At 46.2% G+C, this 26,052-nt stretch overlaps 1 protein-coding gene and 1 non-coding gene across 2 annotated transcripts; one reads left to right on the top strand and one right to left on the bottom strand.

The window, feature by feature from the left end:
* The first annotated feature begins 612 nt into the window (after window positions 1-612).
* On the top strand, window positions 613-22,672 carry LOC149372522 (uncharacterized). Its single transcript, XM_089582175.1, has 16 exons — window positions 613-702; window positions 1,291-1,377; window positions 2,568-2,650; window positions 3,935-4,016; window positions 5,206-5,266; window positions 7,813-7,919; window positions 9,133-9,270; window positions 9,912-10,018; window positions 11,496-11,678; window positions 14,121-14,214; window positions 16,373-16,467; window positions 17,256-17,293; window positions 17,516-17,538; window positions 18,086-18,156; window positions 19,781-20,009; window positions 22,427-22,672. Exons 1-16 carry the CDS (start codon window positions 613-615, stop codon window positions 22,670-22,672), a joined length of 1,734 nt encoding a protein of 577 aa, XP_089438301.1.
* Window positions 22,673-24,268: 1,596 nt separating this feature from the next.
* Window positions 24,269-24,341, bottom strand: TRNAV-AAC (transfer RNA valine (anticodon AAC)). Its single transcript has one exon. It is a non-coding gene; the product is annotated as a tRNA-Val (tRNA).
* Between the last annotated feature and the right edge of the window lie 1,711 nt (window positions 24,342-26,052).

The following is a 26,052-nucleotide window of genomic DNA, read 5'->3' on the forward strand; positions in this document are numbered from 1 at the left end:
ATTATACAAACACAAATTAAATGTTATGCACAGGACTAACTTGTTCCTCATCTGTAGTTTGAGCACCTACCCTGCATGTATTACATGCGTGCAGGTTTTCCGCTGGCCTGATGCTCTGTATTCTCGGGAGCGAAAATACCAGAAGAAGGGCTTTTTCTCTCACGTTGCGCAACCAACAACTCCTTCTGTAAATAGAAACATTGGAAAGAAAGCTAATGAGCTACACCCGGGGTAATTACAAAGTGGTGCACAAAGAAAAGTATTAAGTGCACTCTTTATTTGAGGACTTTATTTTACTGGATCGCAAAGGAACTTCTTCACTGATTGCAACAGTTACGGAGCTCAGTAAATTTTTTTCAGGCTTGATATTTTTTCTCTTGGACACATTTAAGGACCCTGCTGGTCTTGCACATTTCTTTGTGTTCTTTTTTTTTCTCATTCAAGAGCATTAGAAGAGCAATCACAGCTAAAACTATTCGGTGTCGGTGCCGGCGGATTGGGTTTTAGTGAAGATAGCGGCTTAGTGAAGTTACAAATACTTGTAGTGGTCATAATGCCTCAACCTGTGATATCTTGCTCCCGCACACCGCAGACGAGCTGGAGTGGATCGACATGGACGAAGTGCTGGGTACACCGTGGCAGAGTTTCACTCTTGAACTGTTCAAGCCGGCTGGCGTAGCTCTCGGCGTGGAGTTCAAGAACGTAAGGACCATAAAACCTGTGAATAGGCGCCGCCCGCTACTGACGAGACGCGTACGAATTTGCATTTGTGTCCATTGTTTCCGTTCAATTATACTGTGTTAATAAAATACAGCACTGAATGCTGGCATCCTATGAGGAATTTAAGTATGCAGCGAACGCTGTTTAATTCTCTGGAAGTCCGAAGTCCAGCTTCTGACATTGAGAGGCTAGTTTGTTTCTTCACTCTTTTGTCACGGAGACATAATGATTACAACGTTTCCATTTTTTTTATTGAAACCCCAAGTAACTTATTGATCACTGAGCATTTGCTTAGTTCAGTCAGAGGAAAGATGCGACCTCAAATAACTTATTGATCACTGAGCATTTGCTTAGATCAGTCAGAAGAAAGGTGCCAATGTGACGGAAAGATTTGCGCTGTAAAGTTATAATGGGCACAGCAGAGAACACCGATATTAAAATGCATCACTGACTCCATAAAAGAGCTGAAATCACAATACCAACTCTGTTTGATTAGTATGTATTTTGCACAGACTAAACGTGACATCAGTCTCACCTTTACGTTTTTCTTTGCTCTTCCTCCCACACCAGAAAACGGTAGAAGGGAGACGTCGCGAGGTCGTCTACGTCGATAGCCTCTCTCGAAACTCTCCGCTGGCCGCCGGTGGACTGCAAGTGGTAAGATATAGCGACGACTGCGGTAACAAGAATATCTGTGCCCCCCGTTTCAATCATGGGCCTTCACTGTCACTTTTTTGGAGCTGTGAATGACGAGCTTTGAACAAAGCTGCTGTTACTGTCGCACTTATTGCAAGGGAACTATAAGTACATGAGCAAGTTCCCCTTTGCATAAGCTTCTATGACCTGCCTGCCATACGACAGCGATGTAGGAAGGAGACTATCTTTTGCAGTAGCAATCACTTGGACTAACGTAGTTGCTGTGGCGCGCCTATGCTTTCGTCCGGCGCTGCTACGAGGTGCGCAGACCGCGCATGCTCAGTAAGCGGCGTAGCACATTCTATAGACGTCGTTGACGCATGCGCTGCTCCGGAAGTAGCGCAGCGCGTAATCACAAGGGGTAAGTTTGGGCAAAGTTCGGTTAGGTTTCTCTCCGTGTTCTGCTTCTGTTATGGGTACGGAGCGCCGACAACAGGGACTAAAAGCATTCATGATTAAAAACTAGCGCCTTGCAAGGACGAAACCCGCGGCACTCATATGCGTCCTGTGGTGCTCCGCTGACAGAACTCAGAAGGCAATTTTCGCTTCATGTGGATGGTCATGCGGATCGACCACCAGCCTGTATTTGCCAGCGTTAACCAATCGCAACATGTAGCAACAAAGAAGTAACGAAGATGGCCAGGAAGCGCGGTAGTAAGGAGTACATGTACATTCAACACTTCAAAGAAAGGGAAGCATAAAACTACGATCTCTCTGGAGCGCTTGGTAATGACTAGTTGAACTGACTATTGAGGCACAAATAACGAGCGAAGAGGCGACAAGCCTTCTGTAGCGTGGGTCTTCTCCTAAAATATGTCCTGACATAGGTCTTGTCTTGTCGTGTTTTTGTGCGAGTTAATAGTACTGAAATCTTTTTTCTGCAAATTATCGCAACAAGTGACCTATAAGTTTCACTTTATCCAAGTCAGAATAAGTAAATGCGCATATATTTTAGTAGTCGATGGCGTACTGTATGAATGAAAGTGTATCCGACTTGTTTTCTTGTTTTTGTCATTAAAAATAACTCTGGAATTACGGGCTTTACAGAAGAAAGCAGAACCTGAACAAGAATCTGCGCCAATATAAACGTATTTTGGTAATGTTGTATCTGCAGGTAAGATGAAAGACAGCTTTTTTCCTTTTGTTCTTAGGGCGACTTGATTGCCAACATCGACGGTGTTCGGGTAGCGGACTTCAAGCAAGCAGCCAAGCTTGTATCCAAGGCTGGGGAGCAGTAAGCATCCATTGCTTACTATTGAGCCATTGCCATACCTCCTCGAGCATCGAGGTAGCCCATAATAACCATAGGGTAATGTTGCAAATCCGTGTAAACACGCAACTAATTTCTGTATAGTACTGGTATGTACGGTTTAGCGTCCCAAAGCAACACGTGGGTTATGAGGAACGCCTTAGGGGAGGGCTACGGATTAATTTAAGCCAGTTCGGGGGCTTTAAACTGCACTGACATCGCATAGCACAAGGACGTTTTTGTATTTCGCCTCCCTAAAAATGCAGCCGCCGCAGCCGAGATTCGATTTGGCGACCTTGTGATCGGCAGCACAATGCCGAAGCCACTGAGCCACCACGGCGAACAGAAATCAGTTATTGTTAGCGATTTCAGAGCTTTTAATGGACGTATGGTAATACGACGCCTTATCCGAATTTGGCACTGTACAGCTGGCCTCTGTAAGGGTTCTTACCGCATCCAAAAAGCATATTTTTAGCATAGCACTACATTTAGGCTAAGCTGGAAGTTATTTTTGTTAATGATGTCCATAATAAGCGAGAAAAATTGGAGAAGATTGGGGAAAATTGGGGCCGGACTGTTAGAATTGTAGTTATCTTCTTGATGTGTGCCTTTTTTTTTTGGGGGGGTATGAAGATCGTGGAGGGAGGCGGCTTGTTACTTGACAGAGTTTATGCACATCGTATACTGTTTTGTATGCACGTGCGACTGCGAATGATGTAATCTCCAGTTCGTGAAAAAGTGGTACAATGTCTTCTCTGGAGGTTGAAAAGGTTAAAATGTGCAGAGTACGTTTCTTCGAAATGATGAGCGGTTCTTGATATGAAGGATGGGTATAGCCCCTTGCTTCGATGCAGAATGCAATACAGTAAAAAAATTACGAAGTATATAATTATTAGTGTTTTCAGAGGAAAGTGTCGGCGTGCCTGATTGAGTACAAAACATGCGTGACTCAGGTTCCAGCCAATGGTGCCAACCGGTTCTCATGACGTCACGGCTAATCCCCAAACCTGACTTCCCACAGGAATGGCAGGTGCCTCCGTATGTGATCAACCACAACTTCATTACAATGGGCCGACTCCACTCGCTGAAGGGCCTCCTTTGGGGGCTATTCGTCGCTGCATTCTTGAATTGTATCCGACTACAGGCTCTTGTATACGGCTTTGATCTCCAAGCGGGCGCGCCATTAAGCCATGGGCGGTACATATATAAAGGATCCTGGTTTGGTTCTCTTCACATGAATCAAGGAAGCGAATCGAACGTATGTTCCAGGGTCGTCATAAACGTCGAGAGGAAGGACGACTTCAAGTGGGACAAAACCCAAGCTCTCAGCAGTTCGCCACCACCCGAAACGGTATGTTGGAAACCGCGTCGTGGACTGGAAAACTTCATTGCTGAATACATCGCTTCGAAGCGAGCACTGTTTTCTGTAGTGTATATATAGTTCGAAGGTCTATGTGTTCTGATATGAGATGTAACATAACGTGGCTTGGCGTAGCGTACTGCGAGGAGGTGCAGTGCAGAGCGGCATATATTGATGGATGCAACTGCTCCAAGTTACTCACGAAAAGTTTTAAGCATGGACGACTGTGACCTTACTTCTGCAAAGCTCTGTTTCAGGCGATTATCAGAGACTTTTATAACTTTTACTGTCAAGAGTTGGCGAGATTGTGTCTGAGGTTTGGAAAATAGAATGTGCATATTTCGAAACCATTTAAATTCGTCTTTTCCGCTAATTTTTATTGCATCCTTCAATGAACTTGCATAAAGCATGGGGAAAAACGGTGCCGTGAATGTGAAAAAAAAAAAGGCACGGTTTGAGGTTTTCGCTCGTCCCAAGCCATTAAAGGTATGCTTGTTTACAGTTATCTTAATTACGCAAAAAACGCTCCATTGCACCTCGTCACGAGGGCTAAGCCTAAAGCACTGAATACTTTTATTCTAAGAGGAATTCAGGCAAGCCGCGTTGTTGCAGTCATAGTAACTGGTGTTACGGCGTGCGGGGTCATCATGGCCGGATATGTTGCTAAAAATGAAGTTTCGGTTTATAGTCGCCTACAAGGCCATCTGTCCAGTTTTCTACCCTTTCAGCTGAGTTGTGCCGATACTAGCATAGCACAGTTCAGTTGTGTTTAGCGTAATCACCACCATCCCTGCTGCTCAGCCACAGCAACGCAGGGGCATGCCTATCCCTCATTCCCAAACCATGCAGTTTCTTTTTTCAGCGGTGCTCTTTAATTTTTCCTTTTCGTATTTTCGAGCCAACTTTACCTATTAAGTTCACTATCATTCTTCACAATACTTAGCCATTTGTACTCAACTGGCTACATGTGTGCCCACAAAGTGTGGTTAGACTCCCAATCATGCAGTGGAAGGGATGTTGTGAAATTGCATTTAATACTGGTGCCACGTCAACCGTGGCGTGCTAGTTACATTTTCTTCGAGCAAGAACATTCGTTTCCCTTTTTGTTGCGGCTGTGTACAACACTCAATGAAGCCCGTGCCTCATGCTGATACGTGTTATGTTGACATAAATTACGCAGGAGGACGCTTCGAAGATCGATGACAAATCACTGTCCGACCCAAAGAAACCGAGCGACCACGGTAAGCACTCATTTTCGGTGAATGAGAGCTTCTCTCCGGTCGCGTCTCGATTCCGTAGTGACATCTAAAAAAGCATGCTCTGCAAAGATATTTTAAAATGTCAGCGGGCTTCGAGAACCTTCCTGCCAATCAATGAAAATTCGGTTGTTCTTCACATCTCATCACATCGATTCTAGAGCTGAAATGATTCAGGAACCTTCGCACTTTCTCTCATTTAACATTTCATTATCCATTGCAACCGGTTTGTTTGTTCCTGTTGCTGTTATTTCCATGTACATTCAGCGCAGGAAGTTCCTTTATTCGTGCTGCAGACGAATTAACGAATTCGTATTTCGCACCACGTGCCCTACAGTTAGTGACGTCAAGCTAACGCACAAATTCGCTCACCAAGATTTAGCCAACCGCATGCGACAACGCCATTGGAGGTCCCCTTGTGTGTTGTCTTCCTGCTTGTTGCCCTTCGCATTCGGTGTTCATAAATGATTCAGAACAATATGTCCCAAGCAGCCAATATCCCTCATTAACTCGAGCTTTAGCTCGAATGAAGCCCTGCTTTTTTCGAAATCTGTATTTGTGCATGAAATGTTATTTATCGACCTGGACTCGTTTCAAGTTGAAACTTAAGTGACTTTAATTAAAAAGAAAAAAAAATGAAGTTGAGCCGTACTTTCCTGGCACGAATAATACATTACAAAATCGGCTGTAGGAACTTGACGGTTATAGGAGGAGCAATAGAAAGATAACCGTGCGTTAGCGGCCTTGGAGTGCATCCTGGAAGTAAATTCCTGCACGTGTATGCGAGCGAGCAGAGAAGAGTGCATTTAGAACTAAAGCCTCTCGTCCAGGCCACAACGAAGCTGAACTTTTCTTCTGATTTTGTCGCTTCTGCGGCATTTCGAAAAGATTTTGAACGAATATCACTTGAACTTAATTTCAAAAGCCTTATGGAAGTGCGTACGTGTCACGTGGTAAACATGTGCACTAGCTCGCAGCAGTTGAGCCAGAAACACGCGCATTTCGCAATGCGTCCACGTTTCTCCCATCCGTAAGCAAAGAAAAAAATAGCTGTGGTGATCTTCATCAAATCGATCGTATGGAGAAATGCAGAGAAAAAGTTACTGGTTTGCTGCAGCGAAACTAAGTTATCAGAGTCGCACTTGACAGGGTCCGAGTTCAACATTATGGGCGATTTTCGAAAAGAAAGGGCGACGAATTATTCGAACAGGCTAGAGTTAAGGTGACTTGATGCAACGAGGTACCAAGGAAGACGCAGTAACATGGCGCCACCTGTCCGTTGCTGGAAGAAACCCGCACACGCTCTGTGTTTTAGCCACTTCAATCGAGATGGCAGGCCTGTGCGCTGGGTTTCTGGATTTGCTGGCTGAAAGTACCCTATTTACCCAATCCTAAGCGCACTTTTTTGCGCGAAAATCGAACCTTGAAATGGCATGCACTTACAATGGGATACAAAACCGAAACCACACTACGAACGGGTGCGCGTTAGATTCAGGGGTGGGCTAAGATCCGGTATTTACGGTAAGCGACGGCTGGAAAGGGTAAACAGCTTAGTCTGATCTTCATCCCAGGAAGCCACAGAAATGGCTTATATGGGTACTGCATGGCAAATAATGCCAGTGCCAAACCCCTTTCCGCTCAGTACGAAGGTCATGAGGAGTTTTTCAGTGCCTTCGAGCAAAAGTCCCTACATGATCTGTACTCTATGTGGCTCTTGTCAAGCAGATGAACTTAGAATACCACAGAACGTATTCCATTAAATTTTTAACCTCATAAACATCACAAATAAATGGTCGTTCAAGACCGGTGATCATATGCGGAAGAAAGAACGATGTCTACACAAAATTTTCACATAGCATCACAATAGTAAAACCATCGGTGGTCTACTTGGAGATTGCTACAAGGTATGCTTGCGCAGTCTCTGAAATTGCAGCTTGCCGCATGACCTTGTTTCTTTTTTAAATCTCGGAGGTCATTATATACATGAACACAGCGAATTTAGACCAGCTGGGGTTGGCTACCATAAGTAAAATATCACCGACAGCTTCTTCTCAGTAATCAATTGCTCGCTCGGAAAGCTCTAAAACAATTCACCTCCCACCACTCCTTGCCCTGACCGTCGTCAGTTCCAACAAAACGAAGGCTATACATCACCATTCAGTTAAATTTAATGTGTTTTATTTTCTGCATAAGTATAAAAACATCAATGAAGCCAACTACATAGTAATACAGGGGGCTGGACTCCAGACCTGGTAGCTAAGGCTGATATTAAAAGTTTGTTAATGGGGAGTGCAGCTATAGAGCATACGTTTTTCACTTTTATTTGACACAGCGCTACTTTTCCTGCTGTCAGGACATCGTTCTGCTTCGGATATACCGGTCGTGGGTAGTTCGGTGTCGTCAGGGCGCATGCATATGTACAAATTGAAATTCAAAGTTTACTAATCAATTATGTATACACAAGCACAGACAACTTTCGCAGTGCCGCACCGCACAATCCGTTATGCCCATCAACTCTAACAACATCACAGCAAACGCAGAGAGGCCTTCGAAGAGAGGAGACAGCGCGGCCATCCTTATGAGAGCGAAGCGGAAAGGCTACCCCATAAAGCGTACCACCTACGTCCTCTCCAACCGGGTACGTGCTCTCTGCAACTCGTTTTGCTTTTTCGTGCTCCATTCGTGTGCAAACTATATAGTACCATCCTCTGGCTTGCTATTGGTATTGGGTATACTTGGTATACTTGGTATTGGGCACTTCGTAACAGTGTTGCTGGTGTGCTCGTCCCACATCAGTCATACAAGAAAAAAATTGATGGTCAATTTGCGCAGTCAGGCCAATTGCAAATTAATTTCGCTAGTATTTCAATTTTCACCTCGGTTCCGGTGTTCAGATTCAGTGTTCGCGGATGGTGTTTCTAAAAGCATAAAAGGTTAATTTTTTAGCCCATATATGCGCAATTGGTCAGTCTCTCCTTTGCACTCGTAGATCCCCGGGAGTCCTCATACCACTCCTAGCGCGGTGATGCAGCGGTTAAGAAATACGCAGCAGCTCCTGCCTATCCCCGTCTGATAATCCTACGACGCTCCATACTGCGTGTATCACCTTTGCACCAAGCCTCCATAGTGATGCATTGAAAGGCTGGCACTTCTCTTGCCTCAGTACATAAGGTATTTACATAAGCGTGTTTCGTTATTAGAGAGTTATACCATAGCGCGATCCGCTACCGCCGCTACCGTGAACCGCTTGAACCGCTTCCTCGGTGCGCCACCTTGCTTACGCAGAACGCCATGGGGTCGCCAGATGGCGCCAAATTCCCGTCAGCTGCGTGCGCGCTTGCCGCGTCAGGACGAATCAGCGCGTATGTCGTGGTGCTCCGCGGAAGCGGACCACGGTAGGGGATCGCGGGTCGCGCTATGCTATAACTCTCTAATAATTGACTGGTGTCTTTCTTAAACCACGCACTTAGTGCTAGACCATTCTGGCCTGGAAAATAGTTCAACTGGGCCCTACTGTCTTCGAAGTAAAATAGGGAAAAAATTTTCTGGACAAATGATGGTTTTTGAGCGCACTGTTTTGAACTACCTTACGTATGCTTAAACTTCACCGCCGCCTTGACTAACGCATCATAAGCTGTTGTGAATGGCCAACGGTATGATTGCAAGAGATAATGCCAAAAGATTTAAAATTTACTGGTAGCAATCTTTTCGTGGCGTCGGAATCGACAGTTAACATTTGAAGTGGTAGCAAAGTAACAAAACACGAACTTTTCTTTTGCTGCTTAATTTTGGGAACTACGGTTGAAATAGTTTGCACTTAAAAATTTCATTTGTTAATGTACCTCTTTTAGGAACCCGTGTTCTTGGAGTCGTTCAGCTTCGAGGTCAAAAATCACTACCGCTTCATCAACGTCGGTGTCTGGAGCAAAGGCCAGATCGTGAGCCTGCAGGGGATCAAGAAGCCCCGTGTAGACACCATGCTGGGATATGTGAGTGACTGGGCCGGGACTTGAATGCAGAGATTTCCACTTACGTAGCAACCTGAGGAGATCGCATCGACTACTGTAGTGCAGCTGGAAGAAATAACAATATAACTATAATTTATACTCCTTGAAAATTCCTGGAATCTCACATCTTAGGACTAGAGTCAGATTAGCACAACACAAATTTTGCAAATGGTCACTCGCAGAAAAATAGCATGAGCGCAACCTTTAAGAATATCTTCAGTGTACAGTGGCACTGAAAAAGTCAAGCGTCTGACCAAATCCCACCTGGTCCGGTTGGTGCATGACGAAAGTGAAAGACACTTGGTCAGTGTCCATTACTTCAAGCATGGCTTTGGCGCTCGTAATCTTGTTTAACTTGGCTCCCTGGTGTATTACAAAACACCAAAGATACTTTGAGGTAATGCTGCTCTGATATTTTCCATTCAGTTTTCCGTTGCGCTTTTATTCTAGTGTAACGCATAGCCTTTAGAATGTGCATCCTCCTTGACTTTGAGCTGAAGTCTTTGAAGCGAAATTTCCCTCCAGCAGTCCCGAAGGTTGCTTAACCGTCCAAGGATTCGACATTCAAGAAGCCTTGCACAGAAGTGTATGAGAACAGTGACATTATCTCCCATCTCACGCAGACCGCTATCCCAATATCCCACGTTCTGGAGGAGTGCCTGAAGACCACCGAAGGCTACCACGGCGAAGTCGTCAAGCTCTTATGTCCCCATTTCACGCGTGTTCCCAAGTAAGCATTGACACATTACTGAACTAACCTTTGATTACACTACTAATTTCGCATTGATCAGCACCACAAAATAAAAAAAAACAATCATTCTCCTATTCTTTTCTTGGTTTCGCTGAGAGTTGGTTTCCTTAATATCTTTAACCTAAATTCTAAGGCATAATGACAGCTAATTTTTTCTCTGCAGTATGTAACTACTACGTAGGCCTACAAGGATGCAAAAGCAAAAGTGTTGCTTATAGTGTTCAATGAGCGGATCCAGAAGGAGCTATATCCGAAGTTTTTCTGTACTCCAATGGAACCAGGCTCCCTAAAATGCGGCATCTGTTATGTCACGAAGGTTTATGATTGGCAGGCATCTCGAATCGCATACGCTGCGCGGTCACGACCGTAGAGGCGATAGGCGCGAGTTGCTCGTGGAATGGTGTTCTGTGCGAGTTTGCAAGTTGCCTGCCCGACCGCTGACTCCTGAAAAGGAGTCAGCGGTCGACTCCTGAAAAGGAGTCAGCGGTCTGCATGAATGAATGTAGCCCGTGCATGAATGTAGCGCCCAGCAAAAGCGGTTAAAGCGAACAAACTTGGCATCAGAAATAACATTTGACGTAAAACTGTTGCATAGGTGGCTGATGTCTTAAGACGACCCGACCAAAAACCTAATTTTTTATTGTTGTGGCTTTGCGCATCACCGATGTTCGATGTTTGCAAGTTAACTGAGGCAGAGCCACTAACCGTTATGTGAGCTAACTATAAATTTATTAACCAACCATTGATACGGTCTCACTTGGTAAGTTTTGTTAGGACATGTGGAACTAAGATTTACTTTGTCCTTTGACGAATTTGGCATCACTTTGTCGGCCGCAAAAATTTCTGGTTAGCTCATTTGCTGAAGCGACTGCGCAGTCTGACTTATTCCTGTTTGAGTTCCTTTGACAAGGGTAATATTTTGTGACAATCCATCTCGCAAGTAAAATTTAAGGGGACAATTAAGCTCCGTCTTAAGGGCATGACGAAATAGGGTTAATGGATTAGTGCCCATATATGCGGAATTGGTCATTCTCGACGTTACAGTCACATATCCCTGGGAGTCCTCGTACCACTCCTGGCGCAGTGGCGCAGCGGTTAAGTGAGCCGCCACTGTCCTGTAATGGCAGGTGTTGCCACCGGCGGGGCTTGGTGACCCGCTCTCGCGACTAGTCATTAATTTAACTTCCACCTGCCACGGTGGTCAGTTTGTTCACGATGCGGTGGGCTGCCTGTGATGACGCCCCAAGGTCACGTGCCCCCCCCCCCCCCCCCCTCCTCTACGCAGGTTTCCCTAAAAGATTTGTTTTAATTTCATTTCGACTCGAGTTCTGTGCACTGGCACCTGGGTCATTCACTGTCGGCGGAATCTAACGCCAACAAAATAAGTGGTGCTGGCGCTGTGTCCACATGGAGCTCCTTTTAAAGCAAATGACTTGACCGGGCGCCATGATCGCAGGGAGTTCCACAAGTACGCCACCCTGGGCGGCTTCGACCCGCGCCACTGCTACGGTGACATCACGCTGCGCTTCCTGTTCAAAGGAGAGTACAAGGTGAAAGGCGCCCAGCTCAGCTTCGAGCATCCACGCGAGGTCAGGGAGTTCGACGAAGGACCCGCCGTGACCACCGCCGACGTCGCACAGTAAGATGCCGCCCCTACCCTGGCTGTGAAATCTCTAATCAGTTAATTTTGAGCATTACTGTACGGATTCATGCTGTACCCGGGTTTCCGGTTGAGGGAAAGGGGGGGACGGGGGGCTGGCGTATCGATGAAGCGGAAATGGAAAAAAAAAATCACATGGGCACAGGTACTTCCATTATGTGTTGGCAATGCGATAGCATTAGCAGCTGTTGATATCTTTACCGGAAGTGTCGTCATTACCGGTATGGTAACGTCACATACCCTCCAGCCAGTGGGAATGCTCCGGTCTCGTGACGTCACTTACCTCCAACCAGTGGGCGAACTTTATTATCGACGGCGCATTCTAAAACGTCCCTCAGCTGTTATTTGTCACTGCATGTTAAAAAAAAGAAACCTCAGGTGGTCAGTAATCGAGTGCATTTCATCAATGCAACTCTTTCTATCTATTATCATCCCTCTATCCTCTGTACGGTAAAAGAGTACTCCGTGAGTGAGGAAGTTACTCCGCCTATCTCCTCATTGTAGCCACCTTGCTCCCTCACTTGAAACCTCTTAGATATGACTGAAATTCTTATTCCTGAGGTTTGCTTTAGCTACTTACAGATTTTTATCCGTGTCACTGCGTTTTGTAAAATTTCGACCAGCTTGAACTATCAGATATTAATGCGAAAGCACTTTGGCGAAGGGTAAACTCCGAGCAAGTTCTTACGATGTTTGCGGTTCGGCGCCAAGCAAAATAAGTCAGTAGAAAAAAAATGGGACGCATGTTGCCGCGACTGGGATTCGAACTCACGGCGGTGCGATCGGATCAGCTCCGCTGGCCAGTGCACGAGAGCTCTATCGCCGCTGCCGTTCACTCCAACGTTTTTAGATCCCTTTCAGTTTGAAAGCTGCGGTGCGCGGATTGTCGCCTTTCCGTTTCCTTCCGTGCGGTGGCGCTCGCCACGCTGTTTGCCCGACCAGCGTGGCCCTTCGCGTCTACGCCATGGTCACCGCCGCCTGATTTGGAGCAGCCAGCACATATAAGCATGGAAGATATCAGCTGTCCTGTGCCAGTTGTTGGCAGTGACTCTTATCTTACAGTATAAAAAAGCTTCAAGCAAGGGTGCTTAAAGCATCCCACCAAAAAGATGCTAGAGTTTACCAACATTGTAAACAAAGCAATCCCGATTTCTTTGAAGGAAGGTCCCGTTTTTGAAAGGGACGTTTTTTGGGAGCTGCTAGACGAGCTTGAATTGCAAAACCTTGTTCGGCTTGGATGTGCAGAGCATATGGCCACTTTTACATGCCAAGTGCTGCATTTTGTCATAGTGACACGCATCCACTTCTAGGCGAGAGACGTGAAGCGTCGGCTAGAGAACAGAGAAATATTGTCATTGCAAATAAAAAAGCTCGCCTTCAAGTAGCCATTCCCTCCGTGCTTCCGACTTAGTGTGTCTGCATTTAATGCTTGTCTGTGTTCAATGAAATTAACATTCTAAAAATGAAAGTGCAGTACGCTGCTCCTGTCTGTGCTATCATTGCAAATAAAAAGCTCTTCTATAGTTATTCCCTCCCTGCATCCAGCTAAGTGTGTCTGCATTTATACTTGTGTTCTCTGAAATTGGAATTCTAAAGAACGTGCAAAATGCTGCTCGCATGTGCGGTGCTTCGTTGATAATATAGCGCGGAATTTCGTGACTGATCTAGAAGCGGAACATCGCTAGTTTTATCCTTTCATTAATGTTTCGTGCATTCTCCCGAAAAAATATTGATAGCTCTACTCCAACATACGCATATCATAAGCGCTAAACGTCGCAAACGTGATGCGATAAAGCGCAATGCAAACGATTGGTTTTTTGCGAACTGGCATCAGCCTGCTCTTTATCTCACCCTTACTAGCCAGGTGAAACATTTCTTTAACCATGAGGCTGAAGTTTCAACGTGACAGCTCCAAAAGTACAGCAAATTTGAGTTCGACGTGTTCGCTCCCGATGTTATCGCGGATGAGAACAGGCTGCCACAGCAACTGCCAAGCGCGAGCGCTCCGGCGCCTCCGGGCCGACAGCGACAGCAGCGCCGCGTGGTGAGTGGAAGCGGACGGGGGCCGCTTTCTCGGGCGCGGCGCGGGGGAGCTTGCAAACTGAAAGGGATCTAAAAACGTTGGTTCACTCCTCGTGTTAAGCTGATGATGATAATCTCCTCAGGCTTAATGGCCGTGTTAAGCTGCAACACACACTCGCGCTGTGCACTGCACATCGTCGTCTCCATCAACTTGCTTCTGCGGCGCGACTGTACAGACGAAGAATTCTGTCTTCATCGTCGTCGTTATCGTTCATGCAATTCTCTTTTCGTAATTCATAGAACTTAGGCAAAAATCCTCTATTAGTTTTCTGCTCTTCGAGAAATTATTCGAAACATTGTTAAAAATTATGATGGCGGATTTGCTGCGCGTGCGCGCAGGTCGACGGGTCCTTTGTCTCCAAGGTCCCTTGCGCACAATTTCGAAGACGTTCTGTTCAAGAAACCCACTAGTTGCAAATTCTGCAACACCAGGGTACGTATCCGTGATAATTTTTCAAATTACCTGTCACTGAGATGGGCTGTAAGGACAACATGAAGAGCTTAATAAAGCGTTGAAATATTTTTGGCTGTTAAAAGATACTGATTACTTAGTAATCTTTGCCTCACCAAAGTGCCGCAGCGCCAAAGAAGCCATGGCTGTGCATCAGTAAGACACCAGCGTATTCCTCAACGCATTTAGCCTACCTCTCAAGAAGGACTCGTTACTGTAAACGCGATTGCCAAGCTCACAGGTACAGACCTATGACGACTATTGGTCGTATCAATAGTTTGTCCAATTTTACCCCTGATTCATGAATTAATCCTATATATGCAAAATGTTCAGCGAATCCGTGTGCACAGCAATGAATTATGAGCAGAGAAAGTCTTAGTTAGTGCATAGCTGGACATGGGAAATTTAGATCTTCTATATGGTGCTATTTCATTATGAATCTTGTTTTGTGGTAAATTCTCCAGAACTTGCTTCTCTAGCACCTTTAAGGACTACAAAGATCTCTCGTGTAGTGCATAGGGCTGTTTTTTTTCTTTTTAACCCTTTGAGGGTCGGATTATATTGAAGAAAACTTTCCCAGGTGGTCAAATTACTATGTTGCGGATCTTGAATCTACAAAATGTATATAATCGAGAATGAATAGTAACAAAAAATTAGGAACAGTACTTTGGTGACAGCATCACTCACAACTGGAAAATGTTCAATAGAATAGAATAGCAACGGTGATAAGCAAGCTAAGAGCAGCATCAATAAAGATAGAAATCAACTTTCGCCGCCTCTGCAAAACAGTGCCCACAAAGAGAAAACACGTTTCGCGCGACTCCGTTGCGATCCCGCGGCGGAATCGAAACCGCGTAGGCGCGTTGCCACAGAGGGCGAGAATACCTCGCGAGCAACGGAGATAAGCAAGCTAAGAGCAGCGCTAATAAAGATAGAAATCAACTTCGGCAGCCCCTGCAACATAGTGCTGACAAAAAGAAAACTCAAATTTCGCGCGACTCCGTTGCGATCACGCGGCGAAACCAAAACTACAAAAGGGGTGTTGGCGCAGTCTGTGCCGCCGTGCTAAAGCTAGACATAAGTTCTGCTTATCTCCGTAAGAAGGCAGCACAAAATTCAAACACTTCTTGTAAGTCCTAAGAGGTGGCAGCACCCCCCAGTGAGCACGCATTGTTCTTTTGGCGCAAAATTTCAAACGGAAGATCGAAACCGTACCCGTACGGCAAAGACCTTGCGGGACAGAAAACCACCGCCGTACATATACGGCAAAAACCTTCAAAGGGTTAATATCTGTTCGTGATGTGTTGGTTGTGCCTTGCGTGTGGTCTCTGTCGCAGTTGCAAAAGTCATCTCACCGGCATTCGCCGGCAATGAATGTTACAGCTTTGGATGTCCAGCTGCAGTAATACGTCTAGCAATAGAGCATACGATTTCCAAATTTGCTTTTTCACTTTAAGTTGGCTCCGCTTTGTTAGCTCAAAACTGCAGATTGCATCCAGACGTTTCGTAGAAACACAAGGACAGGGTGAATTAATGTAGTATGGAAGAGCCTTGCGTTAGCAATGTTAGACTATAGGTATGCACACATGAGTTTGTGATGGACCACAGTAGGATACAACAAAAGCAGCAGTTGGCAACAGTGACCACGGCTCGCCTGGTCGTGTATAACTCCACTGTTCAACCACAATAGTAAATGAAATCAGCTTTTTAATGTTTGACCATACCAAACCAGCCAGAAGCATCAAAATTCTGGAGTTTAGAATTTGGTCTTGTGAATGCCTCTTGCTCAGGTCAGAAAAAAACATTATTAATGGACTAAATTTTATCGCGGAGGAATTCTGTCTAACTGGTTCCATTAGAAACAGCTTTCATTGAGCTGTACAAAAGTGAAAAATTAAAAAAAAATGTTTTGTGCTTAGCCCTGTCTTCATCGCCGGCTTACCGTCAAACGAGTCCTTGAGCAAACCATGGTCAGGCGAATTTCTATATTCTGCGATAACTTATCTTGGGAATCTTCCTTGGTTGTCGCGAAGCTTAGTAGTCACCTTGGGTTACAATTTTGTTTGCTTCCAAAATAAGCACGCCAACGACTGAATCTTCTCGCGGTCTCTTGTTTTCATTGCATTCGCTCCTTTCTTAGATCTGGCTCAACAAGGGCATGCGCTGCAAAGTCTGCAGGATGGTCATACACAGCCGGTGTCACGGCAAGTCCATGCTGATGAGCCTGTGCAAGCAGTAAGTCACAAATGCCACTGCAAAAGGTGGCTTCCGCTGAACACACATTTTCACGGAACAACAAAGGCTACGTTGGATTCTCTTACGTAGCCTGGAATACTACCCTTTGCATTACATTTTTTTTGTGCTCACGGATTACCTATATTTCGTGACTTGCACACAAGCGAGTCAAAATTTTGACGGAAATTTTTCTCACCTCAATATGATTGAATTGTAGCTCATAACCTCTTCGTGATACACATTTCCCAGCATGACAAAAAACTCACAGGTGAAAAGTGCAGGAATTGCGATGCATGCTCGACAGTAATATGCTCCGGGTATAAACCATGGCTCTCTCGTCATTTCTTTGTCTCATTGACACCTTAAGTGGCTTTACTTTGTCGTTTTCGCAGCAAATTCTCTCCCTGCTTATGTCTTGACCACGTGCCGCGTTCATGTGCCGAGCGTTGTTTTGGCGCCCAAATGCGCTCAGAGTGTTGAATATTGCCGTGGCACAAACGAAAGGTCCTCTCTTGTTTCTCATCCGTGCACACAGAAATAGAGACAACAGGTCTTCTTCAAGCAGCAGATAAGAAGCCACTTTTTTTTTTTTTGCATCGTTCTATATCCGCAAGGACTTGATACTTACCTCACTAAGGCCATAGCACGCACTCGTATTACGCAATTACCATTTCAGTGATTAATCAAGCTTCGATCACTGGTAATGCATGCTGATAAAGATGGTATTTGATTCCGCCAACTTAGAAGATGTTAAAGATCACCCACTTATTACTCTTGTTGCGTTCCAGAAAAATGTGGCCGGAGGAAGAAGCAGAGCCCATAGGAGGTTAGTAAAAGCTTGTAACCTTTGAGCAGCTCAGCGAAATGCCTTCTTCGGCGAGATATTAGAAATGAGGCGCTCACGAGACGGTGCGAGACTGTCGCATTTGCGCAAGTTCCAACTCATCTTGGTAACTGTCTGTTTTGAGCAGCTCTTACCGTTCAAAACTGATGAAGCTGCACAACAGAAATTTACTTGATCTGCTTACACTTTCTTTTTTGTTTGCAGAAAAAACAGAAGCCAGCACAAAGGTAAGCACAGTTGATCGTAATTTCTTGCTTTTTTTTTTCTTTTTATAGTTCGAAGCGCCGAATCGCGCGTACTTGTTATGGCGCGAAAGCACTAACTACTGCTTTTTATTTTTGAAATGTGGAACGTCAGTGCTGGCGGTGCTCTCATGGGTAACCGAATAAAGAGACAAAAAAATGCGCGCAAAAAGCGAAATAAGGTGCACCCAACTATCATAAGACTCGCAGTGAGTGTTTAATTCAAGACGGCCGGAGTTAATCCGGCACCCTTCAGGACTGCGCAACTCATCGTCCACAATGGTGCTTTACCACGTGAAACCCAATAATGAAATCATGACAACAACGCCTTTGCGGACACTTTCATCATCATCGTCACCGTCAGCCTGACTACCATTTCAGGGCAAAGAACTCTGCCGTGTCTCTCCATTTAACCCGTTCCTCTGCCAGCTGAAACCATGGTTGTGTTATGCGTGCCAATATTTGTGCTTTGATAACGGGCAACGTCATTGTCTTTTAAGTTCTTCTATGCCTCTTCTCCGCTGTCGCGCAGGAAGAGCAGGAAATGCGAATGCTGGCAACCCAGGTCAAAGCGGCGGTGCCCAGTCAGTCGCCGGTTACTAAGTCAAAGCCAAGGGCTCAGTCTGCGCTGTCGCCACCGGTGAGTACCGCTACAGTTCGCCTGTACGACAAACGCGAAATTGCAATGAGGAGGATGGAAGCGCTTGGATGGTTGCGTCCTGTAAAGCAAACGAGGCCAGCAAAACTGCTCTAGGTAGCTTGAGTCACAGCCATTATATGACGCTGCGCGCGCAAATGAAGCCAGGCCGGTAAAAGTATAAGGAAAATAAAAATATGCCTTTTCTTGAGGCACATAACAGAGGGATATTCCTAAAGGCCCGGTACCGCTAATACAAGTGTCTACAATATATTTAAATAGCACGACCAAAGCCCTATTTGGGCGGATTCAAGCAGGCAAAAGATATAATTAAGTTCGTGTGTGCCACTTATCTTGAAAATGACTTGCGCAAAACACTTGCAACCCATGCAGCTGCTTCACGCAGCGTGTAATTTTTAAGACTTCAAAAGCTTAATCAGAAATGTATTCAAATTTATAATACAAATTTTAATTTCACAGATGGAATTTCGCAAATCTTCAATTTCGAAATCACCAAATTTTATAATTGTACAATAACTTTAATATATTGAAAGTTTAAATGAAAATTTTGTTTCCATTTATGGTTGTTCATCCGGTTTTAACTGCCTCCCATCTGCCCCTTGGTATGCACCAAACTTAATCCACATGGTGCACTAGTTAAAAGGAGCACTATTTTTTCCCATCTATTGAGTAGGAAAACAAGAGATTCTCATAAGTTTATGCACCTCCTCAATTCCGCTTTCGCACAAGAGCTGTTATACTGCTTAAATAGGCAATATTGGCAGTCTGCCTCACTTTGTGCTCATTTGTTCACGTGCGCTCCTGGCTTTAATTGGGTCGCACGCGTTGTACTACAATCACATAAAATGAAGTTCACTTCCAGCTAACTGCATACGGTAGCTGTCGCCTATTGTACGGCTCGGATGCCCCAATTAGTCAAGCGGCTTTATATCACGCGTAAAATATCTCGCGTTTCTGATGCAGCTTGGTGACGTCAACCATCTGCGAGAAGCGAGAAGCCCTTGCTTGAGGGTTAAAAGTCTCGCTCGCAGATAACAAGTTTTGTTCCTCCTCTGTTGCTGTATTTTTATTTATTTTATTTATTTATTTAATACTGCACAGTCGCTCGACTCCAAGCAGGCATGAACACGGGCATGAGCACAGATACGAATAATAAAAAAAAAAGATATGCACGAACTTCATGCAAGAGCAAACGATGATGCGAAAAAGGAAACCAAAAAGACAAGGGTTTCACATACAAAAGGCTCTCAAATTATCAACAAACGTTTCTACATTTGGGCTGTTCCCTACACACTTCGGCAATTCATTCCACTCTGCAATTGATTTGAAAAAAAAAAAAATGAGTGTTTAACTGTGTTAGAGTATGCACGAAATTCTTGCAGCATTTTCCCATGGTTATAACGCGTACTTGCTCGTGAAACAGGAGTAATATAATCAACGGTGTTTATTCTAATCAGATTAAATTCTTCCAGTGAGTAGGAGGTGAAAAATATTGATGAAAAACGAGTTGTTTGTGGTTGGAGTGTTCCACGGCACCACTCCGTCACTCCCTCCCGCTGCTTGAGCAAGATGCAAGGCCTATAGGACAATACAACAAGTCTCCTCATTGGCCCAGGTCGACGAGGAGATCTTCAGGCGGCTCGAGATGACCGACAATGCCAGCCAGCTGGAGGATGTGCTGCGAGACCTGGCCGGCCGAGGATTCGGCGTGCAGACCTTCTCCAGGGCCGTGAACGCCGCCAAGAACATACACGCCAACATGGAGCCCCAGGCGCGCATGGAGCGCGTGCGAAACGTCGTAAGTGACGCGCACCTGGATGCGCAAGTCTCTAATGCAAGAACGCCGATGTACACCCGCGGGGAAGAGTTTTCGGAGCGTTGCATTAGTGTCTAGACATGACACCTCTCCATTCGCGGTGCGTTACCTGACAATAAACGCTGTACTGTATAATCTACGCAGTAAAGCCAAGAAGCACGATTTCAACTGCAAGCTACGCACAAGGACGACAGTGAAACAAATATTTATCGCTAAAGTTAAGCTGCGCGAACTTTTGACTGCAGGTGCTCGTTTGCAATTTCCGAGAGTGGTGATTATGGCGTAACTACGAGAGTTTAGTTGGCCGCTCCCAGTTTCTATTTGCTCTCTCGGATTTATGGTACTTTGTTATGCCTCTGTAAGACAGCTCTCAATTTTATTATTTTTCGATAACTTGAAGGGACACTCACTACAAATTTAAGTTGATCTGTATCGGTAGAATACGGCATTTAGACGAACGAAAAATATGTCACCCTCATCGAGAACGGAACTTTTATAAGCTGGAAAAGTCCAAAAAACGAAATGCGTGTGTCACCATCGCCAGCCTATTTCACAATTAACTGAGTGCGCGAACCGAATTTTTAACACGGATCCCGGAGGCTATCCTACACCGTCATCACTTCAAAATGGCGCCAACCAGTCCTTCTCGGTGTGGAAGTAACGATTTTGAGTCGAGTCTCGGGAAAATTTTTAAATTGTGTTTTTCAGCCGCATTTCTTTCTTTCTATTTTTGCTGCGTATGTTTACATACCGAGAAAAAGCCACGGAATCAAGTTCTACTAAAAACAATAATTGGATCAAGTTGCTCTCGGCGCAACCCTCTTCGCTGCATAAACGTCGCTCGCACGGAGTTGTTGCCTTGCGCATAAACGGATATACGAGTAGATGTGCATTAATACAAACCTTATTCAGCACGCGAACTCCTGAAAAATGCTCGCTGAGAATTAATGCGAAATTCTTTGCTTTTTTGTTTGTCCCCTTGTTCGTTTCTGCCCATTGGTCCGCGGTGAAAGCGTTTTATCTCCGACAGAGGAGGTTTCAGACCATGATGAGAATTATACTGCCGCAGCTCCAACACTATGATAAAAAAGGTCGCCAGAAATCTACATAGCCTTCAGATCTCCACCATTTGTTGCTGTCAGAAAGAGCGAAACCAAAATCAGCCACGAAAGAGCATTTTGGTTTCGCGCGCTTTCTTTGATGTATGGCCAACCACTGAAATGAAGGATAGTCTTGAAAGAAGTGTGTCGACAGGGCCAGAAGATGCGGCTTTTGTAAGCCATCCTGAAGTTGGTCGAAATGCGCAGCGTACATTACAGAACCCCAAGCTGGCGAAATTAACTTAGAGACATTGATTGAAGCCGGCCCTATAGTCACTCTCTCGGCCCTGACATGTAGAGGGCTATTGATTGCATTATTATCCAGCGTGTCGTTCGCCTTACCGCATCTCATTCCAGCTATCGCAGTTTTATTACGATAGCTTTAGAAGATTCATCGCGAAAAAAAAAAAACGGCGTTGTGGTCTGTCATTAAACTCTGACTTATCGCGACAGTTATGACGTCGACAGGTCATGTCACGGGCCACCTGCCACCTCCCCCCTTCCGCCCTCACGCCTCTCAAACCTGGCGTTGTGGTCTGTCATACAATTTGCTCATTGGTCATGGCAGTTATGAGTCATCAGGCCACGTGACGGGCCAACTGCCACACCTAGAACCTGCCACCTCCCCAACGCCCTTTCTCTCCACGAGCGTCAACGCAAAGATAAACCTCGCCACGGAAAAAAAACCCACGCTGTGGTCTGTCATAAAATTCGCTGATTCTAACGCTATCACATTCCCCCCATGTAATGCAATTAAGTGTTCCCATAGTTTTTGCTCCTTCCATTACGCAGACTCACCAACTCGCCAAGTACGCAGTACTTTCTCATCAGGGCGTTCACATGAACCTGACAAAACCTAGCTGAGTAGGTTTTGTCATGCTGAATTGGTCTTCAGGCTCTTGTTAACTTCAGTGTCTCAGTTTCGGCGAACATCGGGTTGGCTCGCCAGCACGGGGTCGGTTTACTCATCCCACCCTTTAGACCAAGTTATAACGAATCGCAATGAACGCAAGCGTGAGTGGGGAGCAGTAAAACCGGTTGCGCACTGGCACCGTCGAGCTTCTGAGACCAAGGCTTCGTGCCGTGGTCTTGACTCCACGTGGGCACGCTCGCACTCCCCGCTTCAGCGCTATAAGCGCCACTGCGGTCTTTGCCGACTTGCTACTCTCAAGTCGATTTCGTGTAAACGCGCAGTGGTCGAGTCGGGTTGACCAAAACCACGCGACACTCGATTCGAGCCGCTTCTGTAGTCTTGATATGAGCGAGCTCCCCGCCGAATCTCGTTCCTCATCGCTGCAGTACCAGAAGGTGAAGACCCTCTTCGAGGCGGAACGTGCGCGCAAGGACCAGCTGCACGAGCAGCTCCAGTCCGCGCCGGACGAGACCTCGCGCCACGAGTTGCACCGGGCCTTCGAGGCTTGCGAGCTGCGCGTCAAGTCCCTCAACCTGGTGCTCCTCTACTACGCCTCGGGCCTCAAGCACATCTACGAGGAGCACGACGAAGGCACCGAGCACTCTGAGGGTGCCGTGGGCGGGCCAGGTTAACGCCTGCCATCATCGCCGGCTTCGCGCTTCGATGCGGACATGAGGTTGCGCTACGCGACTTCGAACAAAAGCAAAAAAAATTGGCTGTGAAAAAAAAAAGAAAACAATGAAGGCTTGAGGAGCAGCGTTTTTGACGCTTTTAGAAGAGTTGGTACAATTATCTTCTGTATTAACTATTACAGACGTTTCTGGATTAAGTATATATTGACAAATTACCGCCGTTCGTTCGCTTGTCGCGGCAGTCTTGGCTAGAAACATGGACCACTGAACAATACGCCATTTCTGTACGTCGTGATTACAAATTCTGCCGTTTTTCTACGCATGTGTTCAAATCTCCATAGATTCTATGAAGCGGTCGGCACCCACCGGCTGCATGGACTGAGGACTCAGGCCCGACACTGGGCTGCTTCAGTTGACAGCTTCCGAGTGCTTCAATGAACACAATCAATCTCGATCCGATTTCCCTTCTATACTTCTGCTTCGTCGCAAATTAGTCACGTTGCAGTAAACGCTTTTCTGGTGGCAAACTGCCGTGAGCAATAAATGTTTGACTTCGTGGTATGTATACCATTGGACATTGGAAAATCGAGGTTCCAAGTCGACGGAGTCTCTTCCAGGCATTAAAGGTGCAGTGAAGAGGAATCTGAACTCGTCTTTTTGCCGCGGAAACTCAATCTACACGTTCCGAGCATTCTTAGAAACAGATTTATTGCCCCGTGTGGCCGATTTCTGTAATTCGATCCGGTTAACGTCCGGCTCCCACCTTTTTTTTTTTTTTTGAATTCTCCGCGTACGGTGGGCGGAGTCGACCAACGCGTGAAGTGCCTTTCAGCCAGCTCCGTGGAGGCTTGCCGCTCAGGCATCGGCGGAATAATACGTAGTAATCGGTAGTAGCAAACAGTCCGGGAGTATTTTTATTTCTGCGGACTTATTTTGGTTGGTTTGGTTTATGGGGTTTAACGTCCCAAAGCGACTAAGGCTATGAAAGACGCCGTAGTGAAGGGCTCCGGAAATTTCGACCACCTGATTTTGCGGCTATATTATCTGCGAATGAAACTATTTATTCACGGATACCTAAAAAACAAAGCGAAAGCAAAGCCTCAAAGCAAAGCAAACACGGGGGGGGGGGGGGGGGGGGGGGGGGGGGAGTTGGGTGCGAAATAGTAAAGAGAGAAAGGAGTGCCATAGTGGAGGGCTCCGGAATAATTTCGACCACCTGGGTCAACCTTTTAACGTGCACTGTACTCCAGCACAGTTGCCGAGCGCTCTAACCACTGATCCACTGCGGGGGCCAGGTACCCTCAAAAATTTAAAATATTGCATTTGCTTGTTTGAAAAATTCCAACGCCGTCGCTGCTCACAATGCGTTCTGGAGGAATCTAGCCAGCCGCTTCGTTGTACATGACACGGCAGCAAGCAGTAAGAAATCACGACAACTATATTCTGGCAGCAGGAGTAAATCCAACCTGTGAGGTATCCTCAACGCGCTGGGGTGTTACCAAATAGAGTGAGCTAAAAGAGCAAGAGCTGCAGATTCTATACACACGCAGCGGAACTGCTTATGCGTGCGCATAAAGGAGCGGAAAAAGAAAAAAATGTGCCTGCCAGGGATCGAACCTGGGACCTTCCGCGTGTTAGGCGGATGTGATAACCACTACACCACAAGCACTTTTTTTTTTTGTCTTTATTGCTACACCACAAGCACATACCTGCCTCACGTTCGCACTATCGATGCTACCGGTGTATATGACACCGCTGTGAATGGTGACCTATTTATACAACCGGTTCTGCCGTTGAAGGGTAAATGCGTTGCATTGTTCCGAGTGCGGGTTTGGGTGGTGTTCCCCCTTCTCGGGGTGGACTCCTCTTCTAGGCCGGACGCCAGGTGGCCGACCGAAGATGTCATTCGGAGACCTCTTCGACCCGCTACGTGACTCGGAGTCGAGTCGCATCTCCGCGACTCGCAGTGGAGCTCAACTGCGCAGTGGAAGCAGCGAGCGCGCGCCGCCAGCTTAAATGCCCTGTAGAAGCGTGGCCCTCGTAGCTTCCACTGCATAGCCACAGAAAGGTGTCTCCGCGTACAGCGCCACCGCTGGTTGTTCAGTTCTTTGTAGGTGCAATAAAAAGTTTTTGGAAGCCTTTCGGTGCATTCTTTACAACCTAACTGCCGTTACCACTACGTCACAATATCAACACATTCCGTAGAGCGCGACTCTTCGCGTTTGATCATTGGTTGCCTGTGCAAACGTCAAGCAACCCTGCGTGTCGCACCGACCAAATTTGCGAGGGCTAAAGGGATTTGGGGTATCTGTTACAGCCGGCGTCGTTGGTTCGGTGGACGCGGGTTTTGCGACGCTCGTCTGTTCTTTCACTCTTTCTTCTCATATCTTTCAACTCTCCTCTATCTGCACGTAGCAGCAGTTGTGGCTCAGCTCGAGCCAGTAGGCAGGCCAGTTCAATTTATTTCATTTTCAGCCTTATTTCAATCGCAATAACAACAACAACCGAATTTGCTGGGTATGCGTTGCACATGAAAACACCGACGCGAAATCGCGCTGCGACATCAGCAACTAAGCTGGATGTTTTTGTTAGAATGGCAGCGTTTGAAGCGGGCCTGATAGCCCAGATAGTATCGGAGGCGCGTCTCACATACCACACCGGTGGCGCGTTCTGCACTGAGCGTGCCCGTGCAGCTTTTTCAAACACAGTGGCGGTGCATATATACAGGAGCGAGGAAGCCTCACAAAAACAAGCTGCGTGGCGGTTCAGTAGCCCTTCTGGCCCTACAGTGATACAGCGTTATCGCAAACCTCTTCACAACAACGACCAGGGGCAGCAGCCCCTTTTCAAAAGAACCGCCTAGCGTCACACAGTACGGTATGCAGTGCACTGGGCTTACAAAACACGCAACGAGGCGCACGAACTGTTGAGTGTGTGTATATGAGCGGTTGCACGTAAGGTTTGAGCGGGAAAGGTGTTGAGATATCTTTCTGCCTTTTATTTCGGCCCTTTTCTTTGAACTCTCTTTTATGCGCACGTGGCAGTGATAGTGACTGTGTGGACGCCTGTTAATAGCACCGTGCAGCATGCCCTTCACCAAACCGGGCAAAGCCCTCACTCTTCAAAATTTGCGCCCCATCTCCTTAACGAGCTGTGTCGGCAAGCTCTTCGAGCACGTCATTCTCAATCGCCTGCAACCATTCCTAGAAACAACAGGCTTTCTCTCAAACGTTCAATTCGGCTTCCGCCCAAACATCTCGGCGCAAGACGTACTTCTCGCGCTTAAAGAGTCCCTCTTTTGCACTAAGCGTCGTACAGCCTCTACGCGAGCCATACTGGCCCTGGATATCCATAAGGCTTTCGACACAATAAGCCATGAC

The sequence above is a fragment of the Amblyomma mixtum genome, chromosome 1 (genome assembly GCF_055824585.1).
Source record: "Amblyomma mixtum isolate Tamu chromosome 1, ASM5582458v1, whole genome shotgun sequence".
In the NCBI taxonomy this organism is placed as follows: Eukaryota; Metazoa; Arthropoda; class Arachnida; order Ixodida; family Ixodidae; genus Amblyomma; species Amblyomma mixtum.